The 21,308-nt window shown below is 41.5% G+C and overlaps 1 protein-coding gene across 1 annotated transcript in view; it reads right to left on the bottom strand.

Annotated features, from left to right (window-relative positions):
- Positions 1–21,308, bottom strand: part of MTHFD1 (methylenetetrahydrofolate dehydrogenase, cyclohydrolase and formyltetrahydrofolate synthetase 1) — a 110,853-nt gene that overhangs the window by 24,158 nt on the left and 65,387 nt on the right. Inside the window, exons 18-23 of the mRNA XM_042446800.1 lie at positions 21,036–21,176; positions 19,845–19,913; positions 15,982–16,093; positions 14,657–14,796; positions 11,614–11,655; positions 4,202–4,302 (exon numbers count right to left, since the gene is read on the bottom strand). Coding sequence (XP_042302734.1) covers positions 4,202–4,302; positions 11,614–11,655; positions 14,657–14,796; positions 15,982–16,093; positions 19,845–19,913; positions 21,036–21,176 — 605 coding nt within the window. The remainder of the gene's footprint in view (positions 1–4,201; positions 4,303–11,613; positions 11,656–14,656; positions 14,797–15,981; positions 16,094–19,844; positions 19,914–21,035; positions 21,177–21,308) is intronic.

Consider the following 21,308-nt stretch of genomic DNA (forward strand, 5'->3'; position numbering starts at 1 on the left):
AATTGCATAAATATGAAAGCTATATTCCTTTTTATGATTTCTGATGCTAGCTGTCCTGAGCACCTGGGGGGGCAGGATATATTTTAACAGATAAAACAAAAACAGCAGAGGCAGATGCAAAACAAGACACTTTTCTCCCAAGATTGGGATGCATGGTTTTGCATGTTAAAATGTCTAATAAAACAACATTTATTTATTTATTCATTTACAGGATTTATATCCCTCTTTTCACCCAAAATGGGATTCAAGGTGACTTATTTATGAATTATAAATATAAAATGCTAATTTAAAATAGTGATTTAAACCCTTTAAAACACCATCTTAATAATTTTTTTTAAAAATTGAAGTTCAGTAGACAATAACAATCTGCATGAATAAGATAATATGGGAAAGGCATTCCGTAATTTAGCAGCAACGACCAAAAAGTTCATTTGAGTCAATATGTCTTTCTAGAAGTCTTTTTTAGGTGCATCAGCAAGCAGGTTTAGCCTTTAATTCTCTATTAGCTGTAAAAGGCCAAACCTGAAGTGAAATAATTCTAAAACACATACCCCCCCCCCCCCCATATGCTTTTTGTTTCTGTTCCTTTGGAATGGTATTTCATTTTGTACTAGTATGCTACAGTCAATCATATAATCAATGTGTATTCAAGTAATTAGCCAAAATAACTTAAGTTGAGATTTTCAGTAGAATATACTATCTAATTGCTTCTCCAGTTATAATGTAGAGGTTGGTAAACAGTCAATTATGCTCGCAAATAAGCTAATTTCTGGAGGGGAGTGATTGCTCTATTGTGTTTCCAAATTCAACATACCCAGTTTCTACCATAGTCTCACTTAATCCACATTTTTTTGCTATTAGTAGTAATTTCAAAATCTGAAAGGGGTCCTTTATACTTACATCAAAGTGGTACATAAGAAAATACAGTATATGATATAGGTATGGACCAGAAATAATTATTTATTTCTCTCTTTTAACTATGTATCTTTAATATGTAGAGAGATCTTGTAGTACCTTTGAGATTAACTGAAAGAAAGAGGTTGGCAGCATGAGTTTTCATAGGCTGATTCTACAGACTAACACGGCTGTATTTTTGAATTTTATGTCTCTTTAACTATGGTTAAAACAATGGAAGCATCTCATCAGGGTCACTGCCTCCTTCTTCTTTCCTCCTTTATACCTGTTTTCAGCATGAACTATGGTTAATATGACATCTGATGTGAATCAGTGCTAGCCATGTTAAGGTTATCTTTATTCAGCATTTGAAGCATTCAGAGTTAAAGTGTTAAACTGGTTAAAGCTAACCATGGTTGGCACCAGTTTCAGTAAGAGGACTAACATCACAAAGGAAAAGAGGTAAGAACATCTGTGGGGATGAGGGAAATGGGAAATACAATCACCCCTCCTAACTCACAGATCTGAGATCCACGACCTTAAATATCCAGAGAGAGGTGACCCCCACTATTTTCAATGGCACACGTGCCCAGTGCGCATACATGGGTTGTGCACACAGGGGCGTGTCCCATTCAAGCCTATGGGGCTTGAATATGCATGAGTCTCCATTTTCGCAAGGGGGGGAGTCCGAAACAGAACCCCCACGAAAGCTTAGGGCCAACTGTACATTGAGGCACTGCAGATAGGGCACAAAACCATGGTTATGAGATTTGGAAGCATTATATCTGTATCAACATGTGGAACAGGAATCTGTACATCTAGAACTGAGGCGGGCAACATTTGAAGGCTAGAGGGCTCACCTGGAGACCTTGGAGGCTTTTACTCACCCATTTAAATTTTTGCCCCTAAACACCCTCTATGAGACATTATTGCCACTATTGCCATTTTAGTTCCAGGAGGATTTTTTAGACCCAGAAGTTATCCAGAAGTAAGGTCCTGTTTGTGTGTGTGTGTGTGTGTGTGTGATGTGCCTTTAAGTCGTTTCTGACTTATAGCAGCCCTAACTATCGTGGGGTTTTCATGGTAAGATTTCTTCAGAGGAGGTTTCCCATTGCTTTCCCCTGAGGCTGAGAGCATATGACTTGCCCAAGGTCACCCTTGGGTTTCATGGATGAGCAGGAATTTATCCCTGGTCTCTAGAGTCATAGAATCATAGAATCGTAGAGTTGGAAGAGACCACAAGGGCCATCCAGTCCAACCCCCCACCATGCAGGAAAACACAATGAAAGCATCCCCGACAGATGACCATCCAGCCTCTGCTTGAAGACCTCCAAGGAAGGAGACTCCACAACACTCTGAGGGAGTTTGTTCCACTGTCGAACAGCCCTTACTGTCAGGAAGTTCCTCCTAATGTTGAGGTGGAATCTCTTTTCCTGCAGTTTGCATCCATTGCTCCGGGTCCTAGTCTCTGGAGCAGCAGAAAACAAGCTCAAACAAGCTCCACTGTCCTGAGCCAGGGTGACGTAAAACATAAATCAAATCTTTCATGTTGAAAGCAGGAGAAGTAAAGGGACATTTAATTTTTACTCTGTAAATGCTCACTGCCATCCATTAAGCATTTAATCTTCATGACATCCCCCACTATCACCTCCCTCGATTCAGCTGGCAAGCATTAAAAAAGCACTGCTTGATTAAACAAGGCATTCTGTCTTATTTCAAGGTTAAAAAGGGCAGAGAGCTGTTGCAACAAAATCTCTCACTTACAATTTTGTGCAGTTCATGGAAACATCATGTAGCCATATTATTACATTTCAACAGGAACGTATGGGGGGAAAACACATGCTGGAGGATTCACAGATGGCATGGTAGAAGGTAGAGGGCAATGCTCACAAATGGCTGGCATGTGAATGGGTTCCCACGTTTCAATAAGCTACCTAAACATGTGTGAATTTGGTTTTGATAGTTTAGGCTTCTGTGTGTAAGTCATCTGTCAACATATGGTGACCCCATGAATTTCACATGGTTTCCTTAGGCAAGGAATACTCAGAGATGGTTTGCGCCTGTCTTTCTATGAAATATGTATTAAGATAGTGTGTGAAGTGTTTAAATGTTTTAAATTAGTGTAGTATTATATTAATAATTTACTTTGTTTTATTAGGGATTTTAACATGCTGCAAAATCTTGGGAGAATGGAGGGATACTAAATAAATAAACATGCTTTGTTTTGCATCTGCACACTATACACACACATACGCACACCTAATTGATATATTAGGCCTAATTTATCATAGGAAAAGGTTTAGAGAAAGCACTTCCAATTTTATAAATGAAATGTCGGGGCTTTACTATTGTAAGCCCTGCTCCTCAGAACCCTGTACTACCTCCAGATACCCGTGTTTTCCTCTAAAGCCCCTCCAAAAATTATAACAGAAAGTGATGCAATTTCACTTCCTATTTCCATTTTGAGTGGGACTGCAGACTTGGACTTGCTCTGGATGCCCATAAAAGGGTCAAATGTGTCTCTGGCCTCTGCAGTTGCCCAACTCTTTCATAGGGCATGGGTGGGAATGTATCATGGTTTGGAGGATCATTTTCAACACCTCCCATGTCTCAGTGGGCTCATGGCAAATATAAGTTGGTTTTTTCTAGCAAATGGAATTCAGTTATCTTTAAGAATTATTTTTGCTTGTGTAGATGGTCAAAACCATGGCCCCTGGAGCCTATTTGTGATCAATAAAACATTTTTCCAAACCACATTTTTGAAAAAATGGCAGGTCAGGACAGTCTCCATCAAATTGCTCAAAGAGATGTGTACACCCCATGGGCTGCATGATTCCCACCTCTGCTATACAGAATACATGGACATCCAGCTATTTGCTCAAATCTGGTCTACTACATAGGGAGCAGAATGAAGATGATGCGTTGGTACAACAGATACCATTTCAGCCTGAAAATGGTAGTAATGTTGCAGCCCTCTCCAAGTCAGTGCTCCCCAGATGTTGGGCTACAGCCTTACATCAGGCCCAGTCCACATGGCCCACATGGCCCAATGTCTGGGATGATGAGAGTTGAAATTAAAAACTTCTCAGTAGCATGAAGTTGGGGAAGACCACTACAATGCATTAAAAACAATTCAGCCCAACCAATTTTTCAATGTGCTGGTATTTTAACTGCAGGAATTATTATTTTATGGTGTATTAAAAATGTCATCCCATGGAGACTGAAGTGGTATAAATCCAGAATATCACCTCAGGATTCTAGCAGCTCATTTTCATCCAGAGGTAGACTAGGACTTAGTCCTACTTACTTGAATGCATTTACTGCAACTACCACTGGGACACCAAAGGTCTTGGCATTTTGGATTTGTTTACGCAAGTTACTGCAACCCTTCTCCAAAAGCACAAGGTTCTGTATAAGAAAAGAGGAAAGAAGGGAAAAGGGATTTAGTCGGGGGAACAAAATACACTTACAGTGCTTCTTTACAACCTGCTGTATGAAAAATAGCTTATGCTAAAGAACAATGGTACACAAATGGAAGCAAAAATAAAAATCTATTGCTAAGGTACATCTTTTCAGAAATGTCACTTGCTTGCAAGGAAAAATGAGTTTTTTTTAAAGTACCCAAAGTGAAAGAAATGCTCAAAATTGGAACAGCTGCAACAAAAGAATTCTCACTTTCAAGTGCTGGAAAGCAGCTTCGCATGAAAGAGACTAAGAAAAAAAGGAGACAAGCACCAATAGCTTTTCAATGGAAGCAACTCAAGAATACATGAAAGCTCATGACACATACTTGGAGTTGTTGTTAGTCATTAGCACCTAATTTCCAGGGCTGCAAATAAAAACTTTTTGGGAATGGCATGCTTTGAACCTATTTCAGTCTTACAGAGCTATGAAGACTAAACATATTGAAGCTGACAGGACACAGCCCATATACTAACAAGATGCAAAGTGAGAAAATTCTGTTTAAATCATGCCCTTCTACCTGCAATGTGAGAGTAATAGAGGTCTATCTTACAGGCCAGCTGTATGGATTGCAGGAGAACCATCTAATTTTAACCCAACTTAAATTACCCTAAAACATCTTACAACTATTGCTAACATACTAAAACCAAATTTCAAACAACAAAAATCCACCCTCAGTGAAATACACACTACAAGAAAAGCCTCTGTCAGTATATATGCGTGTGGGTGTGAATCTGTGTATCAAGACAGCTGTATATGCACACTATGTATTGTATGCATGCAGAGCTACACAATACTTGCAAATATGGCATTTCAAACCATTCCCTATTAACACCATTCAGATGGTCAAAGCTCTTGATATGATCTGATTTTGGATTCTAACCAAGGCTAGACCACCAGAAAGGAAGGGAGGAAAAAAGTCTACCAGAAAATGTCAGGGATATCTAGGCAAGGTTAAGGAAGAATCCCTAGATCAAAATTGACAATAAAGGGATAATAAAAACTTTACACAGAGACCCCATTTGCCAATGAGACTCTTATTTCCTTGTCTGCTTTCTCCAAATCTAATAATGTCTTTTAGTATGTAAGCTAGTGTTTCCTAACCTGTGGTCCACAGACCCCTGGGTGGACCATGACATCCTCAAAGGGGGACCTGGGGGTGTTGCTGGCTTACTGCATCTTTTTCTGACTGGCCATCCTCCCTGTATCTTTTTTCTGTGGCTAAGGTACCAGGCACAACATAGGGAATGAGCCTAGGAAGGTGGCTGGGCCAAGTTGTAGGGAGAGGAGCCCCTTCCCTCATTCCTCTGCTGGGTGCTGCTGCTGTCATGCTCCCTGGGTAGGGTTGCTGCTTGTCCCAGAAAACCTGGAAAATCCTGGATTGAAAGGACTAAAAAATGTCCCAGCTGGCTGGGCCAGTTGCAGCAGTGAATCCTGGATTTATCCTTCATCACAGGCCAATGGGTAGGTTAAAATGTGGCAGTGACAATGAAGCAGAAATAAGTAATAATAAGTATAGTATTTGATGCACTTTAAATTTTTAAATCTTGAGTTAAGTCTTGGGCACCTCCAGCAACAAAAGATATTTCAAAGGGTTCCCTGGTAAAGCAAATGTTACAAACCATATCAGTTTCTCAGAATTGAGGTCTTTTTGCGCACCGCCACGTGCATGTGCCTAAATATTTCCTATGGGGCTTGAGCATATGCTCTTTTCCCCATATGTGGGGAAGTCCGGAACGGATCCCCACATATAGGGAGAGCAGACTGTATTAGTTTTTACGCAATTGTACATCCAATATCTAGCACCTGATTCTACATATATGACTTAGGCTTGGTACAGAACGCTGCTTTGCGGCGACCTTGGACCAATATTAGGGCTTGGGATAGCAGAGCATCCGCACGCTCCACACTCTTCTGGTGCCATTTTGAATACACGCACATTCAGACAGCGCGCACTGATGACATGCCTTGTGCGCCTTGTCCAAACGGCACAGCACACAAGAGATGTCACCACACTGCTCCAGGGTGCTACTGGTGCCTTGGCAGTGGAAAGGAGCTATGTTTCGTGGCTCCTTTTTGGAGCGGATCATTGCCATGCCCGTGTGGTTGCTGTGGCAATGATCCGGAGCAGAAAGGGGCGGTGTCTTGCCGCCCCTTCCTGCTCGTCTGTAAAGGTCCGCAATCTATTGAATAATCCATCCTATTTGAACATGGTCTTATAAAAACATCTTTAAAAAGTTACATAAAAAGGCTCTGTGGTGATCTTTTTCATAACTTTTTCCAGGATTCCTTTGAGACCTCTTAAGATATCTGTTAATACCAAATGATGGGTCCATTACACTTTGTGGACAGAAGAAGAACAGGAAAAGCACACGTGGTGTGATAATCTTTCTCCTGATCGCATGAATGGGACGATATAAGGACATAGAGATTCCTAAAGAGGTGTCCTCTTGGGTAAAAAGAGTGTTTTTTTTTTATTTGTGGCTTTTCCACTTTCACGGGCATCCTGCTCCCCTAATCCCAGCAATGTGGAGGGCCCACTGTAATTTTCCCATAAACCAGTTTCTTTGGCTTGGGTTGACAAAGTGAAAGGTGGAGAATGCTTCTGTTGTGAAAAAGAGGAACTCTGAGTAGGTGTTGCATGACAAGCAACACTTAGGGAAATTCCCTGTTCTACACAACCATTAAAGTTACAAGAACCCTCTCTAGCTTTCATTCTGGCAATTCTAGTTTACAGAGCCAAAGGTCTACCTTTAATTTTACTCACAGGCTGCATCCACACTGCAGAAATAATCCAGTTTGACTACATTTTAACAGCTGTAGCTCAAGGCCACCGAATCCTTGAACTGTAATTCTGTGAGACATTTAATCTTCATTGTCAGAGAGCTCTGGCGCCACAACAAACTACAGTTCCCAGAATTCCATTGCACTGAGCCGTGGCAGTTAAAGTTGCGTCAAACGGGATAATTTCTGCAGTGCAGATGCAGCCACAGTCTGCCATTCTACTCAAATGACTTCACACCCACCCTTCCCAAAGCACTTTAGGTTTAAAATGCAAAACTTGAGCAGTGAAGAAGTCACAGAGAGAATATCCATTAGCATGAAAAGCAAAGCACTTTGGAAGAAAAGGCCATCTTGGAGTGTTGAGTAAGTTGTTTAGAAGAATAGGCCAAAGTGCCATTTTAAAAATGAAACATTACAGCTTCTACTAGGAAGCATGATCTCAGCTGCTAAAAGATCACATTTAGAATTTCTACCTATATATTTTGTGCACTGAGTGCTACTTTGGTCGGCATTTTTTCATACACAGATTAACTTGCACCAGGGATCAGGGCTGGGAGTGGACAGATGAGAGAGACTGATAAAAATACCACTCATACCAAGCGTGGGCAAAGTGTGTTCCCAAGGCCAGTTTTGAACCTCTGAGACCACACTCAAAACCACCCAAGTGCCCCCTCCAGCTGCTCAATTTAAAAACATATATAATAAAAATTAAACTAAAAAGGCCACCTCCCATACCTCTAAAGGGAGTGGTGAGAGGAACAATACTGTCCTGATTCTTTTTGTCTCCAAACTCTGCTAGGCATTGGAGAAGATTTTTTTTTAAAAAACTGGAAAATAACCTGGAAGTTGGCCTTTTCCTTTCCTTTTGCTCAAAAAAGGCATGTATGGGTGTATATTCTATGTCTTCAAGTCTTTTCTGACTTATGTAGACCCTAAGGTGAACCTATCCTGGAGATTTCTTGGCATGTTTCTTCAGAGGGGGGTTACTTTTGCCATCTGAGGCTGAGAGAGTGTAACTGGCCAAAGGTCACCCAGTGGGTTTTCATGGCCGAAAGGGGGTTTGAACCCTGTCTCCAGAGTCATAGTCCAATGCTCAAACCACTACACCACACTGGCCCCCACCAATATTTCACAAACAAAAACCAGAACACATGTGGTCAAGGTGGCAAAAACTGTTAATGAGGAAGAACACAGAAGCGACGAGAGGCTGCAACAGTTTGCTTTTGCTTGAGCCTACTGGGAAAGTTCCCCCCTTCTTCTTCCCACTGCTGAGTTAACTGAGTACAAACTACTTTTGTACTCTGAAGTCAATTTGGAGCAATTGACGTAAGCTGAAGACATGGAAGGAGGACAAGAAAAATCAGTCAGACAGCCCAAACCAAAGAGTTACAGGGCTTTATAGGTCATAACTAGCACTTTGAATTGTGCTTGAAAATGTGTGATGCATGTGTGTAAATTTCTGTGGCTGAGTTCAGAAGTCACATGACTTTGGCTGTAAATCATGGCTTATTAGCTCCCAAGTGAGCTGTGAGTTGCATGTTCCTTTCTCTCCTTTCTTTTGCACATTAGGCTTCTGTACTTTCCTGGATGTTAAACCACACAAGGAGATAAGAACACAGGAAATAGTGTTATTGTTTTATCCAGTACAGTGGCCACACTGATTGAAAACTTAGACAGAACATCATTGCCAAACAAGAGATTTTCTCAAATCCTATCTGGAGATGCTGGAGATGGAAACCTGGAAATTTCTGCAGGCAGAGCATGTGTTCTACCATTAAGCTAATCAGTGGTGTCACTAGGTTTGGAGTCACCTGGTGCCATAACTCATGGTGTCATCCCCCATTGACCTCCTACCATACCACACCATACAGAATCTTTAGTAATGTTTTTTGTACTAATGGCGCAGTATAGACTGCCCCTTCAGGGGCAGCCTGCAACTGCCCCTTTTCTCACCGGATTGGGGCCAGGGCAGCCTCACTGGCAGCCCAGAGCCCCCAATCCGGCACTTTTCGGGACCACTGAGAAGCGGCAAAATGCTGCTTCTCTGTGGTCCCAAAAAGGGGTGTCCTTGCGGCTTCATGCCCCAGGACACCCTGACAGGTGCAGCCATGGGAGAAAGGGGCTGCCCGGGCCCTTTCTCCCATGGCTTCGTTCCCGCGGCCGTCTGGTTACCTTATCTATCTGTTGACTTATCATGTTCCCATTAATTCTACCATAGTTGGGACCAATAATTGAATTTTGGCCTTACTTAATCACTCTTTTAAAAATTATATTGGCTTGTAATACTAGTTTGAACATTAGTTTGATTATGTGTTAGTTACATCATCATGATAAAGAAGACAGAAGTGGCCAAGTCAGACCAATGAAGCAAACGGCATCTGCATATTTCTCATTCTCTGATCAAACTACTATCGTTGAAATGCCTAATATCATGATATCTCAATGAAGCTCATGAATCCTGATCCCAAACATATACTATTTATTTGTCCAAAATGGGGTAGGGACTTTTAAAGGAGAGTCAAACCTTAGAAAAGTTCCTTTTTAAGAACTGCATTGGTATGCTGTTAACAGCTTTGATCGTCACAAAGGGAGAGGTGGGGTATAAATAAAATTATTCTTATTATTAACTTGCAGAATCCTCTAGGGTCATTCCAGCCAGTAAACCAGGGGTCGGCAATCTCCGGCCCGTGGGCCGGATGCAGCCCGTGGAGGCCTGGCGGCCCCTGGCCCGCTGTTGCTGCCGCCGCCGCGGACCCATCACACTTTTTGCCGCTCTGGGCGCCGCCATTTGGGTGGCAAAATGGCTGGCGAGTCGCGCGAGACTTCGCTGCCATTTTGGTGAAAAAAATTGCAGCGCCACATAGTGCCTCTGGGGGCTATGGGCGCCGCCATTTTGCCGCCAAAAATGGCAGCGCCCAGACGGCGAAAAGCGAGATGTGTGGCTGTGGTGTCCACAGCGGCGGCCTCTAAGGCCCGCTGCCGTCTCTGGGGCCACTCAAGGAGGGCTCTGAGGGCGGCAGGGGGCCTCTGAGGGGCCCGCTGTCACTTCCTGGGGCCCTCCAGAGGGCTCCGAGGGGGCAGGGGGCCTCTGGGGGGCCCGCTGCCGTCTCTGGGGCCTCAGAGGGCTCCGAGGGCAGCAGGGGGCCTCTGGGGGGCCCGCTGCGTCGCTGGGGCTCTCCAGGCCCTCAGCGCTGGTGCCCCCAGCTTTTTTGCAGTGTCTGACGGGCCTGGGCCCTGTCAGGGGCCACCAAAAATGGGGAGGCCTGGCCCCCGGAGGGTGGAAGCTCCGCCCCCGGCATGCGGCCCCCGCCCCTGGAGGGTGGAAGCTCCACGCCACAGCCGGTCCCTGCCCCGGAGGGTGGAAGCTCCGCCCTGGCAGTGGCCCCGCCCCAGAGGGTGGAAGCTCCACCCTGCACGTTGGCCCCCCCGGAGGGTTGAAGCTCCACCCCCGGCTTCAGCCCCCCAGTCGCTGAGGGACAGCAACCCGGCCCCCGGCTCAAACAGGTCGCCTACCCCTGCAGTAAACTATGTAGTCAAAAGACTTTTTTTAAAAATTTTTTTATAATTTTTATTGATTAAAAACATACAAACAGAACATAACGCAATGGAAAAAAGAAAAGAAAAAAAAAAGAACTCAACTAACCAACATCAGCCAATCAACAAGGTATCAAAACAATAACACCACCGCAACCACCTTAAACCAAAAACAACTTACACTTAAAAACCCTTCCCTCCTTCAAATTAAAGACATCGTCGTTTGTGTACTTTCTTTCATTTACATTCCTCTTCTTTGTTGCAGATTATGAAAGCTACCCCTCAATGTTGTATATGAGTATTAAATGTATCCAATTACAATTATACTTGTAACATTGTCAACATTCCAGCTAACAGATACTATTTATTAATGTCCCCTCATGAAATATACATTTTTCCTGATTCATCAACCCATTTTCTATTGTACACTTCATCATCACTTCGTATTTCTTTTTCCTTTATGTACTATCAATCATTATTTTGTTTTCAAAACTTGACTCGTCTTGTTAATATTCACTAAGCACGCTTTAATATTTAACAATCTTTTCACTTCTAGATTCTTATCTATTTTTTTTTCTATGTTTTATTTCTGTGCTTTCTTTATTTGCTCTCTTACAATGTTCTATAATAACTATTATAATAGAAGAAAGAGACTTTTTTTTAAATATGAAGCACAGCATTTAGACACCATAGTATATGCATGGTTCTTAAGGCTACTTTAGATATTCTTTCACTGGATATCCTACAGTCGTACTTGCTTTGGCCATAGGAATGAAAAAGGATCATACCTAACATATGAGGACATTAATTAACTAGAGCTTCTCTAAAGGCTCTAATTAGAGAGTTCTCTAATCTAGAGAGTTCTTTGGTCCAGGTAAGTACACAGCACTATCTTATGAAATTAGGGTACAGTAAATAGTACTATTAAGACAATGTTACCTCTTCAATGTATTCTTTTGGCAAGGGAACACCAGCGGTGACCTGCAAAGAGAATGAAGACAACATTATACATGGGCAGTGAAGTCCTCTTTGTATCCCAATTTAATTTCTAAAACAGAAGTTTACTGGCAAGTCTTTTATCAAATAGTTTAGGAGAAATGAATGGAATGGAATCTTTCTACAAGGGTACAACAGAATTATGAATTGCCACCCAGCTGGATATGTGTTTCTATATTTGCATATGCATGTACTTGTGCACAGAGGTTTTACTGAATAAAACATTTCCAACTGGAAGTAAAATTCTGCAGCTGGAAAACAATTGGACATGTAATCAGAAACTGGATAAAAACAGACCTATGTTAAAGCATTAGAATGGAAATCTGTAACAGCATGAGCATCCAGAAATGCTTGCAGAAGTTTTAAAAGCATTCAACAATTAGTGTGAACCTAAGAAGGAAACAGTGTGTAAAAGGTACCAATTCTGGCACCATAAGTTTTATTCCACAGCAGAAATTTTTAAAAGCTTCTTATTAAACTATGACATATTCATAAATGAATTTTCACTGTACAGTAGATAAAACTGATTGCTATGGGAAACTATCACCCATACAGGGCGATATAGCTGTGTAAGCAAAGAGTAAAGCACCGTGTGTGTGTGTCTGTGTATATGTGTGTGTGTGTTCATGTGTTGTGACATTTGTGCTGCCAGAAAATCTACTTTAATCCCCCATCCTCAATATAAATCTGCACATAATTTGGCATGTAACGTAATGAAATAGTAAATCATTTCCTATTGATTAAGTTGCCGAGTTGTTTACAACCTCCAGGGAAACATCATTACTTTTCAGCACAAGGTCCAGAGACCAAAAGAGGAGACTCGCCAGACTGGGAAGACAGTGGCCAGCAGCATACAAAAGATCTCATTAGCAAAAGATCAGTGAACTAGACAGAAGAAATGAGTCCTACCTCCCCACTGCAGATGCTCCCAACATTTTATCTTGGAAAAGGACTCATATTAAGCCAGTTCCATTCCAAATTAAGCAAAGGATAACTCACCCATTATTAAATAGGTATCTTCATGATAGAAATGGGGGCAGGGAAGGAGGGGGATGGTTTGTTTTTATGAATTAAGATCATACTGAGCTCAGAATGTAAGAAGAAGGAATTTCTACAGATGGCTACAGATGTCCTTTGTCAAGGTTCATAAGAGATTAAGTTACCTACTCTGCACAAATTCAAAATGGCTGCCAATCAGTTTCTGGACATCTCCAGGTCAACAAGGCTCCCTACATAAAAATTTATTTATTTGTTTCCAAGATTTATACGACACCTTTCTCCCACAGTGGGATTCAGATGCAATTTAAAAAACTAAAAATAAACCTTGAGGCACCATCACCAGTAGAGGCCTTGTTCATCATAAGCAACCTCTTATAAGAAAGCATGCAAGCCTAAACAGTGTCCTCATTCAGATATCACACAAATCCCTATTCCTCATCTCTAACCATGAGGTTGGAAAGATCTTTTTTATTGCCTGTTTGCCTTAAATATAGATGTGGACTCATCTTAGACTGGAAATCATACATGAAACAGTAACTGCAAGCCGATTTCAAAGCTGGCGAAGGCATTTTGTTGCCTGAAGCAAAAGACAAAGTGGTGCCCAGCCTATGTACCAAGGCCATTTGGACTAACAATTGAATCTTTTTTCAGTACTGGTGATGAGATAGCATCCTCCACCACCCTTGATGCCAGCAGACTAATGGAGGCCAGGGGACTCTTTTCTCTTACACTCGGTATCAGAGTAAGGCTGCTCCTGTTGATTTCTAAACAAGACAAATTCAAATTATGTCTTGTGAAACTGGCTTGTTTGAAACAGACTACAGTTACCATTAAAAAAGAAACCCCACCTTTAAGGTGTTTTTTGTTGTTGACCGAACAACAAACCGCCTTAAAGAGAAATATAAAGCAAAATAATTGCAAATCCTAACCCTTCCCCAGCTGCATGGAAGGAGAGGAAGAATGAAATTTCATGGTTCCCTGCAGTTCCCGCAAGTTCCCATACTTTGGTATCCAGGGCAGACAATTCTATCTCTGTGACCTCTTCAGACTTGAATCTGACCTAACAGAGCTCAATTTGGAAACCCTCTGAGCAATTCCGATGTTCAAGATGAATGACTGGACAAACATCTGATGTGTCCCAGTAGACACTGACACAGAATGGAGTTGCTATGTGTTTAAATTCATCACACTTTTTCTGCCTCATAACTTATAGCAAAAAAAAAAAGAATGAGAACAAATAGAGTGATGGTTAACAGGGGATGAGGAGAAAATTCCACACAAGTGCAAAAGAGGTAAGATGAGAAACAGAAAGAAAGCACTGTGGCTTAAGCAGATGTTTGAGATGAGCCAAGAGCACTCCCTAGCAATGGAACAAATTGGCTAGTAAACCTGTTCACCTTTGTCCTTCAAGGGAAAGCTGCAGAACAGTGGCAGATTGATCATTTCTTTTTTCTTCTTTATTTGGCAGCTCAGTGAAGGTGGGGATGAACCAAAGAAAAAGGAAAGAACCCAGCTACAGAAGGGGATAATTAGGTGTGTGTGTGAAAGGTCTGACTGAAGAATGTGGGGTCAGGGTTCTGTTTTCTTTATTAAGTGTACAAGGACTCTTCTATTTATTTTTTCATTTTAAAATCTCCCCTCCAGGCATGTTTCTAGCTGCCTGTGCTCTCAGCTAATAGCATTCATTCTTCCCTAGGAAAGTCAGAGAATGCCCAATTAGAAATACCTCTGCAGTCTTCCCACCCATAAATGAGACAAGGAAAAAAAATCTTATTTCACAGAGGGGAAAAAAATTTAAAATAAGGAAAGTAAACATAATGGACAGGTTTTACCACGAGTCAACTAGAAATACACTGGTTAAGGATACAATGGGCTCATCTAGTTGCTGAAATTCTACCAGATAAATTCTTCAAGATCCTTTCATGTTCTAACTCTGGGGCTTTACAACTGGCTTTTGGGCTTCACATTTGCCAAAACCAGCACTCACCATTGGCCCTCCACCATGCATTTTCAGAGCTCGGACAGTAGCAACCAAGACCACCACATGGGGTTGCAAACCAGAATAACGGCACTTGATGTTAAAGAACTTTTCCATGCCAATATCTGCTCCAAAGCCAGCTTCTGTCACTGCAGGCAGATTAAAGAAAAAAATTATTCTTATACAAAGCAACTGCGTCATTAGGAATGGGGCATAACCATCCTGGAACCAGAAGGTCAGATTGTGATCCCAGGAGGTAGGATTTAGTCCTAGCATGTTATAATGTCCTGCACTGTATTTTCTCCAATTCTCTGCTCCAAGGCTATCACTGCAATCTAGTTCAGTTTCTTTGCAGAGCATCCATCTCTTTATTTACATCCTGTCTTTCTCCAAGGCTGTGACTCAAGGTGGCTTACACAAAGGCAGAAAATACACATATAGTTTAAAACACTCAAAATTAAGATTAAAATTGAATAACAAAATTAAAACCAAATAAATTTTTACTTTAAAACAGTTTTAAAATATTACAGCACCAAAATAAATAAATAAAAAAAATATCCCCACCCTTTATTTGTTAAAAGCCTTTCCAAAGGTTTGTTGGAAAAGAAAGATCTTAACCTGATGCCAAAAGGAAAGCAAAAAAGGAGCCATTGCAACTTCCCAAAGGAGAATGTTCCAGAGCAAGGGAGCGGCCATAGAAAAGGCCTTCTTCTGCATTCCCACCAACTCAGCTCATATGGGAAGACCTGCCTTCAAATAGCCTGGGCCAAAGTTATGCAGGGCATAATAGGTTAAAAAAACAAACAAACAAACAAAAAAAGCAAACAAAAAAAACAGAACTCTTAATTGTGCCTCAAAACAGTTCAGGAGCCAAAGCAAAAATCATTACAGCTACATAAATACATGCCCTGTCTTTAAGACGAAAATGTAAGACCATCAGAAGAAGCCTCCATGATCAGACCAATATTGCTACATATGCTCTTTTTCATAGTAACATGGCTAGCCAAGTGCTTTTAGAAAGCCCACAATTAGGTTCTAAAGACTGTTTCCTGCTCTCTCCAGCTGTTTCCAGCAAGTGATGTTTAATGGTAGGTGTCACCTGATTGTGGAGATTTCATGCAGCCATAATGGCTGATGGTCACTGATAGACTGCCCTCCATGAACTTCTCTCTTCCCTTTTGAAAGCCACTTCAGCCAGCAATCTTCACTACAACTTCCATAAGTCAACCTTGCATGAAGGTGGCACACAGAAAACAGACTGGCCATGGTATCTCAGGAACTCTGGGAGTTGTATTCCAAAAATGTAAGTTGTCCAAGCTCTGAAATACACTTACCAACAAACCCTTCCTTGCCAACAAGCTTCAGAGCTATCTTGTCTGCTATGACAGATGAGTTACCATGAGCGATGTTGGCAAATGGACCAGCATGGACAAACACTGGGTTACCCTGGCAGAAAAAGATAGCAGAAAGAAAAGAGGAACAAGATAGACAAAGTGGTATTCTGTCACATGAAGCATCACACACATACTTGTTTGGGAGCATGTTTGGCTAAACAAAGCAGCATGCAAAAGACAATGAAATCTTAGAGAACAGTGAAGTTCTAATATTGCAGGTATAAAAAGTTAAAATTTAGTGGAGAAGGTGGGAAAGGGTGCTTACTATTAAGACAAATAAAGGCCATTCAAGACAGATCTCTGTACGCCATGGGCAGGTTTACTCTTATCTATTTATTGTTTGTATGTACAGCACTGTGCAAATCTATAGTGCTATAATTAATAATAATAATAATAATAATATAGTGTTCATAGTATACAGAATGGCTTGATTGTGAAAGATGCCTGAAAGGGGGGGGGGGGGGGGAATGGGTGTCTGCACATGCAAAAGGTGGCAAAGACTGAAAGCAATAGATATATTTATTTTATTTAATTTGTTAACTTAATCAAATGCTTTCCAGGGCTTTTTGCAACAAAAAGAAAATAACAGACTAAAACCTGGAAATGTAAATTAAATTTAAATTAATTTTAACTAATCAAGTAATCAGAAGTTGAATAGAATTCAAAGACAAAGCTGTCTTAGTCTGGAAAATCAGTATGCAAAGGGATCTTGCAGCAGTTTTGAGACTAACTGAAAGAAAGAAGTTGGTAGCATGAGCTTTCGTAGACTTGAGTCTACTTCCACAGATGCATTTGGTGATGTGGAAAGCCCAGGAACAGACCTATATAGTAGTCTGTGCAGGAATGGGAGTGTCCACAGAAATGCAAAACTATCCCTGGGCTTTCCATTCCACCAGGTACGTCTGAGGAAGCTTCTATCTTTCAGTTAGTCTCAAAGGTGCTACAGGAGCCCTTTGCATACCAAGGTTGAATTGGGTTGCCAGGTTGGATATGGAATGATGCTCTTCGAACTTTAAATTTCAACAGTTTGTGAAGCAGGACACAGTCCCATAAAGCTCTGTCAAAAAGGATGAAGGTATCTGTCCTTCTTCACCATCCATACACCAACTTTCAGCCAATTATCCCCTCCCAGTATGAATACAGTGGGCCCTTGGTATCTGCTCGGATTTGGTTCCAGGACCCCCTGCGGATACCAAAATCCATGGATGCTCAAGTTCCATTATATACAATGGCATAGTAAAATGGGGCCCCTTATATAAAATGGCAAAAACCAAGCCTTGCTTTTGGAATTTGTTTTAAAAAATGTCAGTCCTCCTTATCCACGGATTTTTTTATCCATGGATTCAAGCATCCATGGATTGAATATATATATATATATATATATATATATATATGAATTTCAAAAGGTAAACCTTGATTTTGCCATTTTATATAAAGATACTGTTTAACTCTGCCATTGTATATAATGGGACTTTAGCATCTATGGATTTTGGTATCGATGGAGATCCTGGTACCAAATCCCAGCCAACTGTATTTTCAAGTTGTGGGTGGTTGAATCCGTGGACACAGAGGGCTGATTGCATTGCCTCCTGTTGGAATATGGACAAGACCTAGAACTTTAGTCATTAAGGGTGAGCTGCTGAGATGGAAATGGCTTTCACCTGTATGTATTATCTTATTCAGCTGCTGAACCTTTTATAAGGCTAGCTTTCTGTTGTGACTCCCCTCTCAGCCTTTTTCCTTTTGCATTACATTTTGTCTTATTCTGCTTCCGTGAAGCTTTTATTGTTTGGTATATTTGCTATTTTGTATTATTCTGCTTGCCAGTGTTGCTCTTGTTCATTTTGTATCTTTTGTCTGTTTTTGTTATGAATACTTTATTATACACCTAAAACATTATATTCCTTTTTTTCTTTTTTGTCTTTTCAGGCTTGTTGAAGCAATGTTTTATGCAGACAAGCTTTTAAAACAAAGTTTTTAAAGAATGGACTGAGGTGTTACATTGTTTTAAAAGTATACAATTTTAAATGCTTTTTATCTTTTTCAATTGTATTTTATTCTTTTACTGAGTAATCTATTTTAATACTGTAACAATTTCTTTCTACTTTTAATATATAACTTTTTATGTTTTTAATTGTACTGTTCTTTTAAATTGTAAGCTGCTCTGAGTCCCAAATTTGGGGGGGAAAGTGGGATACAAATAAATATAATAATGACGTGGTACAGACCGCCAAAAAGCAGTGTACCAGCACCGGTATTAGGGTTAGGGAGCGCACACTATGTACATGCTCCCTAACCCTAGTACGTGCCGGCAGCGGTATAATGGCAGTGCCCTGTGTACACAAGCACCGCCATTATGATGTCACAGCTGTGCTGTGTCCAAATGGTGCAGCGCGGGTGTGACTTGTTTGTGCAGCCCCAGGCTGCTTGTAGCGGCTGAAACCAAGCTTCTTCTGGCACACGCCTCGTTCCTGCAGCCACCAACGGCTGCGGGAACAGCACCAGGGAGAAAGAGACCAGGCGGCCCCTTTCTCCTCTGGCAGTGGCTGTCAGGGTGAAGCCCCAAGGACACATGAAGCCTCAATGACACCCCTTTTCCAGGCCATGGGGAAGCAGCATTTTGCCGTTTCTCTGTCGCCTGGAAAAGTGCCAGGTTGGAGCTGGAAGGGCTGCTGGTGAGGCTGCCCTGCCTCCAACCAGGCAAGAAAAGGGGCAGCTGAGGATTGCTCCTTTTCCACCATCTGTACCCTGCCAATGATTGTTTCAGAGAGTCCTGGTGGCGCAGTGGTTAAATGCCTGTACTGCAGCCACAAGGTTGTGAGTTCGATCGCAGGGGCTCCAAGGTTGACTCAGCCTTTCATCCTTTCGTAGGTCAGTAAAATGTGTACCCAGCTTATTGAGAGCAATTGGCTTACAGATTGTAAACTGCTTAAAAGAGTACTGAGTTCACTAATAAGTGGTATAGAAATGTACATGATATTGCTATTTCAATACCTCTGTGGTGGACAGTGGGAGGGAGAAGCACTCAGCTTAGAGCTGGTTGTTCTTCCACTTCCCTTGGGAAGTACCTTCATCCCATTTGATGGAGCTTTTTGGTACTTCAAAGCTGTACAGACAGCCTCAAATGGGTGGCCTTCAGCCGCCCCTTTTACAGCCAGATCGGGGCCACAGCAAGTGCATGCCATGGCACCAATTTGGCCTTTGCAGGGTGCAAAAAGGAGCCAAAAAAAGAGACCTCCGTCCCCAAGCCAGCCTTTAAGGCCAGTCTGCACAGGGCCTTCAACCTGCTCCATAGACTGTTGATGATTAAATTTACAGAAGCCCCATCCTATATCCAATCTGGAAACTCTGAAGAATAGAATATCATATGTCAGCACAACTGAATTGAATTGCTGTGCATGGAGATGGGGGAGAAAAAGAGAATCAAACAACTAATTACATGGAATATAAAATACAAAAAATGATGCCTGAGAATACCACAACATGTAAGGAATTGCTTTATGTCAATTCTTTCAGTATAAATCAATACTGCTTATTATTAGCTAGTAACAAACTGAAATGATTCTTACATTTTACATGGCAGGGAGCCTGAATGATAAGAGAAAGCTCAAAAGGGAATGGCGATCAGTAGATGGAGGTAATGGCAAACATGTCAAATATTCTGAAAACCACCATTGTAAAGGTATGTGTTATTTGTATAGGCTAGCACAACAAGTCCAGTAAAACAGACCATATTTGGGTAGCAATTTAGCAATTCCAATTTCCAGTCAAGAGCATTAAGCTTTCACAGAGTATGAATTTACCTCCAAAGTCTGCATGAGGTTTGGCTTAATAGCATCTTTCATCAAAACTGCCAGGGCACCACTCACTCCCTAAGGGAAGAAAGATGAAGAGTTACCTGAGTTGCAGTTTTTCCCCATTTCTTAAGGTTTTTCTGATACAAAATACAAGAAGTATTTTGCTTGACTTACGATCTGGAAGAACTCAAAAGGGCAATCAGAGCTGGGCACATCTGAGTCTCATTCACACACCAGCCTTCTCCACATTTTTGCTTTATGCCAAACAGCACTCCCAAAAATGAAAGGCCAATTTCAATGTAGAGAAAATTCACTTCCCCCCTACTAGAACAACACTGAAGAGATCCCAGCACGGCTCACTATTTGCTCTGCTTTCTAGGGCTGATAGGAGTTTGTGCCTACCAGCAAAGATGAGAGGTCTGAATAAACCCAATGGAGGCTGGAGGCTTCCATGTCATTGGGGCAGCAAATCCATCTCTGGTTTTAGCCTGGAACTTTAATGGAGTTATCCAAAGTGCTGAAACTATTTGAGGAAAAAAGGGTTCAGCATCTTGGATAGCTTCTTTAAAGTTCAGACTAAAATCCAAAGCAAATGCACTGTCCTAATGCTACGGAAGCTACCAGACCCCATGAGAGGGAATCCTCAAGTGGACTACTTACAATACCATGGAGGAGCCAACATAACAACCATATGTCAGTTTCTCTGGGCATCACTGGAAATTTAAAACAGTGGTCATGTAACCCTCTTGTAAAGAGCACCATTGAGGAAGAATGTTGTGGGATGGAATTCCAGGGAAGCCTATTAGAGTGTACTGCCTTCACTTCTTCCCAGTAAAATAGATCTAGACATCTAAGCTTCATGAGGAAGAACATTCTTAATCATAGCGGCCATTGTGAAAAAAGCCAATGGGAAAATGTTTCACATGTACAATAAAACTCTAGCAGAGGTGTGGGTGTCTTAAATTTAATGATGGGGGGAGGACCCCATGAGTGAAAAGATGCTCCTTAAGTTATCCTAGAGCCAGGCTAAGCAATGCTGGATTCATGAGCCCTATAATGATATTTAGAAGTCCTCAGCTGACAATTAAATTCTATAGATTTTAGAAGAAAATGTTTCTAAATCCATTGGCTTAGAAACCTGAGGTTTTTGCTTAACTGAAGCCATCTCTGTTGCCAACTTTCAACTGGTCAACGTACCAGATCTTCAGTAGTAATTGGAACACCTTTCTTGCTAGAAGCAACCACCATTCTTCCTAGGCGCCGTCTCATATCCTCCAGACTGTCTGTGAGTGCTAAGACAGCCATGATTTCACTGGCAACAGTGATGTCAAACTGGGCCTGGGTAGGGGGGAAAGAATCAGAACGGGTAAAAAAAGCATGTCCTTTAAATACAGCAGGAGTGCCTTCTAAAATGCAAGCACAGATATACTAGGCATTATGAAAACCTGAAGAACAAGAGGCATGTGGATA

The sequence above is a fragment of the Sceloporus undulatus genome, chromosome 1, assembly GCF_019175285.1.
Source record: "Sceloporus undulatus isolate JIND9_A2432 ecotype Alabama chromosome 1, SceUnd_v1.1, whole genome shotgun sequence".
Classification (NCBI taxonomy): domain Eukaryota; kingdom Metazoa; phylum Chordata; class Lepidosauria; order Squamata; family Phrynosomatidae; genus Sceloporus; species Sceloporus undulatus.